Source organism: Belonocnema kinseyi, chromosome 7 (genome assembly GCF_010883055.1).
Source record: "Belonocnema kinseyi isolate 2016_QV_RU_SX_M_011 chromosome 7, B_treatae_v1, whole genome shotgun sequence".
NCBI lineage: Eukaryota > Metazoa > Arthropoda > Insecta > Hymenoptera > Cynipidae > Belonocnema > Belonocnema kinseyi.
The window spans coordinates 36,183,453-36,191,345 of NC_046663.1; the positions used below are offsets into that span (position 1 = coordinate 36,183,453).

At 25.0% G+C, this 7,893-nt stretch overlaps 1 protein-coding gene across 1 annotated transcript in view; it reads left to right on the top strand.

Annotated features, from left to right (window-relative positions):
- Positions 1-698: 698 nt before the first annotated feature.
- Positions 699-7,893, top strand: part of LOC117176943 (ATPase family AAA domain-containing protein 3A homolog) — a 13,199-nt gene continuing 6,004 nt past the window's right edge. The window contains exons 1-2 of the mRNA XM_033367347.1: positions 699-1,027; positions 4,444-4,918. Of these exons, the coding sequence (XP_033223238.1) occupies positions 823-1,027; positions 4,444-4,918 (680 nt within the window). The 5' untranslated portion in view covers positions 699-822. The remainder of the gene's footprint in view (positions 1,028-4,443; positions 4,919-7,893) is intronic.

Genomic DNA, 7,893 nt, shown 5'->3' on the forward strand with positions numbered 1-7,893 from the left:
ACTTTTTAACAAGATTGTGAAAATTCCAACCAAACAGTTGTATTTTTGTCCAAGAAAAATGAAAATTCTACTAAAACAGGTAAATTTTTAAATAAAAAAGACAAATTTTCAACAACAAAAAAAGAGTTGAATTTTTATCCAAAAAGATTCAATTGACTTTTCAACACGAAAATGCGAATTTTATAAACAAAAAGTAAATTTTATAGGAAATATTTGAATTCTCAACAAAACAGTTGCATTTTTATTCAAGAAAGATTCAATATTTCTTCTAAAAAAGATGACTTTTTAAATCAAAAAGACAAATATTCAGAAAGAATAGTTTTCATCTGAAAAAGATTTTTGTTGACTTCTCAGGAACAAAATATTAATTTTAAACAAAAAATTAATATTTCACGAAAAGAGTTGAATTATTAGCCCAAAAAGACAAATTTTCAACAAAACAGTTAAATTTTCAACCAAAAAGGATGTCTTCTTCAGAAAATTGTTAAATTTTCAACTAAATAATAAAATTTCTAACTAAAAAGATTTTTGCGAATATGCAAAAATTAAAAACATGAGTGAAAAAAGTACGGTCTCTAAAATTTAAAATGCGTTTAAAACCCGGAACTCTCGACTTTTCCGTTCCACTATATTCCATCAGTCACGTTTAGGTCGTCTGCTTCTGTCCGGTTCAAAGCCCACGTTCCACAATTCCAACGAAAAACGTGCAGCTCTGCACGTGAGAACGTGTGCTAACGATTTAAATTTTGGCGACAATAATTCAAGGATCGAGTTGGCAAAAGTGAATTTTAAAGTGTTGGTGTCTAGTGAATTTTGTAGAAAATGTCGTGGTTGCTTGGGAGTCGTTATAACCAACCCCAGGACTTTTCACAGTATGTGCAACCGCCGGCTTCAGGAGGTGATGGCGGTTCAGGTTCGAGCGATGGGCCTCCGAATAAACCAACCAAGTCTCAAATGGATGCTTACAGATTTGATTCCAGTGCCTTAGAACGGGCAGCTGCTGCTGCTAAACAATTGGAAACATCGGGTACGACAACTTTTCTCTCATCTTTTCCCTCGAACCGCGTACCACGTTATGTAAGGTTACGTAAGCCAGACACTTAGTTCTTTTTTGAATTGGAAATTCTCTCGCCCTGCTGACTCTTGACACTGATCGGATTTTCCACGTGGGATGATGCAATTTTCACTTTTTTATATGACAGGTCCCGAAATTCTACTTTCAATTTTTGGCGATCGATCCATCCGCATTTGTTCGTTTTTAGGAAAAAGAAATTCCATTTTTTTTTAAATCGGTCAACGTTTTGATATTAACGTGCGGTGTTTAATGCAGGGTGACTACTAGGGTCCAAAAGTGCATTGGAAAATTTTATTCTCTAATTTTTATGCATATCTTCCAAGCATTTATTCGGATTTCCAAAAAAATAAATGCACTTTTTTGTCCGAATAAATGGTGTTTAGAGATGGCACACTGATAAATCTTTAACTCGAATAGTTGAATTATCAACCAAAAAGATGAATTTTCAACCAAGAAAATTCATTTCTACAAAAAAAAAAGAATATTTAACAAAAACTCAAATTGTCAATCAAAAAATGAACATTTAAATTTTGAGGTAAAAAATTAATGTTTCACTAAATAGATGAATTTTTAAGTAAGGTGATGGAATTTTCAATTGGTAGTTACATTTTCATGTAAAAAAAAAAAACAATTTTCAAAACAATAGTTACGTTTTCAAACTATGTGATGAATTTTAAACTAAAACGGTGAATCTGCACCTGGAATAGTTCATTTTTAAACCAAAAAGATGCATTTTTAACTAAAATTATGAACATCAAACTGTAATAATTCAATTTTTAATCAAGAAAATGAATTTTCAACTGAGAAGATTAATTTCTATGAAAAAGGACGAGTTCTCAAAAAAAAAAATATATATATATATATATATATATATATTCAACCAAAGAGATGAATTTTCAACTAAAATTATGCAATATTTAAGGCGAATAGTTACATTTTTAGTTGAAACAATTTTTTTTTTCAACCAAACAGAAAGAAATTTCAACAAAATAGTTAAAGTTTTAATAAAAAAATTAGTTTTCAACCGTAGAAAAAACGTTTTTTCTCGAAAATTCAACTACTTGCTTAACTCTTGATAAAAATTAATTTTGTCGGAAGATTCATAATTTTTATTGAATATCTATATCTTTTTAAAAATGACACTACTTTGTTGAAAATCAGTTTTTTAACTTAAAATGTAACTATTCCATTAGAAAATTTAACTATTTTAGGTGGAAAGCGGACCTTTTCTAGCTCAAAATTCAACAGTTTTGATATAAATTTGCATTTTTAAATTGAAAATTCATTAATTTCGTTGAAAATTCGCATATTTTCTTAAAAAATCGACTCTTTTGGTTGAAAATAATTTTTTTCCTGAACTAAAAATGAAAGTACTATTCCAGTTGAATATTCCATAATTTTAGTTGAAACATTTTTTTGTTGATTTAAAAATTAATTATTTAAGTTTTGATTGACAATTTATCTGTTTTAGTAAAAATTATTTTTGTTGCTGTTCAAAGTTCAACTATTTCAGTTAAGGATTCATCATTTTAGTTGAAAACGATGAAAATTAATTTTTGTTTACTAAACATATGACTATTCCTTATTCTGTTAAAAATTGCTTTTTTCTATTTCCCAATTTAACTACTATTTTTTTGGAAATTCAACTATTTCGTCAAAATTCATGCATTTTGTTGAAACATTGTATTTTTTGGTAGAAAATGAATCTTTTTGTTTGAAGATATTATTGTTTAAAAATTATTTTTGTTGTTAAAAATTCAAGTATTCCATTTAAATATGCATTATTGTATTTGAAAATTCATCAGTTAAGATAAAAATTATTTTCTTACTAAAAATGTAACTATTCCATATTCTGTTAAAAATTTTTTTTTTCAATTTCAAAATTCAACTATTTGGTTGAAAATTTGTCTCAATTGATTAAAAATTCAACTATTTCGTTGAAATTCATGTACCATGTTAAAAAAAGGTATTTTTTGGTAGAAAATTAATCTTTTTATTTGAAAATTGTGTTAGTGCTTCCAAATTAATCTTTTTGGTTGATAATTCAAGTATTCCATTTCAAAATTCATAATTTTATTTGAAAATACATCAGTAAGACAAAAATTAATCTTTACTAAAAAAATAACTATTTCATATTCTGTTAAAAATAGATATTTTTCTAGTAAAAAAAATTGACTGTTTGGTTTGAAAATTTGTCTCCTTTGATTGAAAATTCAAAAATTTCCTTAAAATTAATGTATTTTGTTGAAAAATGTTTGTTTTTTTTTGGTAGAAAATCATTCTTTTTGTTTGAAAATTAATCTTATTGTTTAAAAATTCATCGTTTCGTTTAAAAATTCAAGTATTTCAGTTGAAAATTATTAGTCATTTCAGTTAAAAATTCATCAGTTAATATAAAAATAAATTTATTTACTAAACATATAACTATTCCATATTCTTTTAAAAACTGATTTTTTTTCTAGTTAGAAATGCAAGTATTTCGCTTAAAAAATATTTATCATTTTATTTGAAACTTCATCAGTTAGGATGAAAATTAATTCTTTTGTTAAAAATATAAGTTCTCTATTTTGTTAAAAATTTATATATTTAAAGTTAAAAAGTCAACTGTTTGGTTGAAAAATGGTATTTTTTGTTTGAAAATGAATCTTATTGTTATAAATTCATCTTTTTGGTTAAAAATTTCAAGTATTCCATTTAAATATCCATAATTTTAGTTGAACATACAAAAGTTAAGATAAAAATTAATTTTTTACTAACAATATAGCTATTCCATATTCAAAGAAAAATTGATTTTTTTTCTCGTTAGAATTCCAACTATTTCGTTAAAATTTATGTATTTTGTTGAAAAATTGTATTTTTTTTAGAAAATTAATCTTATTGTTTGAAAATTTAACTTTTTAGTTAAAAATTCAAGTATTTCAGTTAAATTTTCATATTTTTAGTTGAAAAAAACATCTTTTTAGTTTAAAATTCAACTATTCCAGTTGAAGATTCATTAATTTGATTTGAAAATTCATTTATCTTGGAATGTTTCCTTTGTTGTGTTAAAGGATGTTTTTGAATGAACGTTTTATTTTCAAATAAATATTTGCATTTTGCGACAAATAATGTTACTTTTAGTTGATCGCGAAAATTAAAAAACCATCCTGATATGAATTGAATTCCTAGAAACGAAAAAAAATATTTATAATAAATGCGAAATCGTCACCTGGAGCTTCAGGGATTTTTTTTTCACCAGAATTTGAGTGGACACTGAACTATTGAACTATTTGAACTATTGATTTTAATAGAAAGTCCTCTAGATTTTAATGATTAATTTCAAGATTGGCAATGTTTATTTATTGCTTTTAATTTTCTCACTTCTGCAGCTCATGCAATGGAAGCGTTGGAGCTTTCGAAGCTGCAAGAGAGAACAAGACAAACAGAATTGCAAACAGAGCTGAAAAAGTACGAGGCCAGTATTGAGCAGATGAAAGTTGAACAAAAGCGAGTCGATCAAGAGGAGAGGCGAAAAACCATGGCAGAGGAGACTAAGCAGCATCAAATGAGAGCTCAATATCAGGACCAATTAGCCCGGAAAAGATACGATGAACAGCTTCTCCAACAACAAAGAATGAATGAAGAAAACCTGAGGAGACAAGAAGAATCTGTTGCTAAACAGGAGGCCATGAGAAAAGCCACTGTCGAGCATGAAATGGAATTAAAACACAAAAATGAAATGAAAAAATTAGACGCTAAATTGAGAGCTCAGGCGAAAATCGATAGGGAAAATCAGGATTTGAATCTCGAAAAGATTAGACTCAAAGCTGCCGAAAACAGAACTACTGTTCTCGAATCTATCAAGTATGTTTTATTTCATATCAATTATTTTACTTTGCTCTACTTTAAATTCCACTTATTTTATTATTTTTTTAGAATTCACTGTTTTAAAGAATTTCTTCTTTTTCACCTCTTTTTAAAGAAAATTCCCCTTTTTCGATTTTTTTTTCGCTTAAATGCGATCTGATTAAATGAAATTCAATAAGGAAATCCAAATTTTTTTGGTTGAAAGTTAGTTTTAATTGAAAAATTTAAATTTAATAGGGTGTTAAGCGAAATTTCAAGAGGAATAAATTCTTTTAAATAAAATCAATGTGGCTACCATATTTCTGAGTTTTCAAGTCAAAATATATTGCATTTTCGACAACTTTTAAACCCAAATAGTTGAATTTTCAACAGAAAAAATCATTTTCAAACAAGCACTTCACTTTACAACCATTCAATTTAATTTTCAAATTAACAACTTGTTAAATTGTGATTTTTATAAATTATTATATCATTCAGTTTAGAATGCTTTATTTAAAAGATCTGTCACTTTAAAAATTTACCATATTCATTTTTAAGCATATATTTTAGTTTCAAGAATTTAAAAATGCAGTTTTAACGGCTAAAAATATTAAAAATTAGAAGGTTTTAAAATCTGTCCATGTTCGATTTTAATAGCTTTTAAAATAATTAAAGCGCAGTCTTGAAGATTTAGAAAATAAAAAATTAAAAGCATTAAAAGCAACCGGGATTTTTACCGATTTTCAGAAGAATAATCTGCCCAAGTTCGATTTTAACAGCTTTTAAAATAATTAAAGTGCAATAAATATAAATAAATAAATTATTTTAAAAATGGATCTGTAACTGTTTCAATCCGAAAGTCTTGAAAAGAATTGAAATTAATATATCATTTATTCCGATAACCTTATTTTTAAATACAAATTTTCATGATTTATCAATAAAATATTATACAAAAATAGTTTCAGGTTTTCCTTTTTATAATTTTTTCCATTAAATTTAATAAATAAATTATTTTTATCAATTTTTTAACCATTAAGAAATGTAAACTTGTGTTTTACTTTTTTAAATTTAAAAATAAGTCCATAATAATATAGTCGTAATTAAAGGTTTTGATTTAATTAAAAATATTGTCTGAATGTAAATTATTTAATTTTTAATCCATTTAATTTGAAATTTCTTAATGTAGAAAAAGAATAAGTATTTTATATTTAGCAATATTTCACTGTTCATTTAAGAAGAGTAAATTGAAAAAATTCAACATTTAACATTTGTAGACAAAATTTGAGTAATTTTAAGAGATATTTAGAAATTTTGAAAAGATTCAAAATTAATTAAAAAATTGAAATGATTTCAAGTAATTTAAACGAAGTGTGTTAATATTTTTTCCCAGAACTTCTAAATATATTTTTAAATTAATCGAATTATTTCCTAAAATTTTCGGAAAATCCTGCAAATTAAAAAAAATCTTTAAAATCTTCCAAGTTCTTCTTTGATAATTTTTGAAATCTCTTAAAATCTTCTTAAACTTTCTGCTACAATAACTTTTCAAAGTAAAAAATCATTTTCAATTTTTCTAAAAATCTTAATAAAATTTTTTTATTCTTTTGTAGTCTTACAATTCTTCCAAATATTCTAAATTTTTTGTTTGAAATCTGAAAAAATCTACGTTTTATTTTAAATTCGGATATTACACTAATATTTTTACAAATAATAAGTGTTCTGTTGTTATTTACAAATCCAAAGTTTTTTTTTAGTTTGCAGGATTTTCTAAAAGTTATAGAAAAAATTCAATTCTTTTTGAAATATATTTAAAAGTTCTGACCAAAAATGAAAAAATGATTTTGAATTTGAAAAAATTTTTAACTATTTCTAGTTTAAAAAAAAATTATTTTTTAATTTTTAATGTGTCTAGCTTAAAATTACTTAAAATAATAAAATTTTGAAAAATTTTAAAGTTCATTGCTTGGTTTTTTAATTTAGACTATTGAAAATGTTAATTTGGATTTATATTTTTGGAACTTAATCTGAATCTTTGAACTCTATAATTTATAAAAATTCTAAATTTTGCAGTTTAATTGAATTAAATTTAACATTTTCCACTTGTAAAATGTTTGCGAACTGAGAAAACCCCAGAAAATGACCGGGAACTTTTTTCTTCGATTAAAACGGCCACCCTGAGTTTTCAAGTTAACAGTTGAATATTCTGTAAAAAAGTATACTTTTAAACCTGAAATGATAAATTTTCAAATAAAAAGTTCATTTTTAAATAAGCATTTTAATTATATACCAAACTGATCAAATTTCAAGCCAAGAAGAATAATTATCTACAAAAAGGTTGAGTTTTAACCTGAAGATATGAATTTTTAACTAAAAAGTTACATTTTACCCAAATAATTAAATTTTCAACGAAATAGTTCAATTATCACCGCACAGAATAATTTTCAAGCACTGAGTTGTATTTTCAACAAAACAATTCTTAAAAAAAAGAGATGAACTTTTAACAAAAAAAAATAAATTTTACACTAAATAGGTGAAATTTCTATTAAAATAGTTCAATTTTCTGACAAAACTTTTGAATTCTCTACCAAAAAGATAAATTTTCGACAAAGAAAAGTAATTTACTTCAAAAATACGAGTTTTTAACCAAATACATTAAGTCCATCAATTTTCAACCAAAAAAGATGAAATTTCTACAAAAAAGTTGAGTTTTAAGAATTTTCAAGAAAAAAAAATCATTTTCAACTAAGAAAGATGAATTTTCATCCAAATAGTTGCATTTTCAACAGAAAAAAAAATCATTTTTAACCAAACAGGTCACTTTTAATCAAATACATGTATTTTAAACTCCACAACAAAAATCGTTAAAACTCTTTTATGCACAATTTAAAACGCATCTTTAAAATGATACCTATTCGTTCTAGTTCGAATTTTTGTCACCAGGTGGTCGAAAATAATTGTCTGCTCCAATCTCCTGATTTTTTATGTTTGCGTGT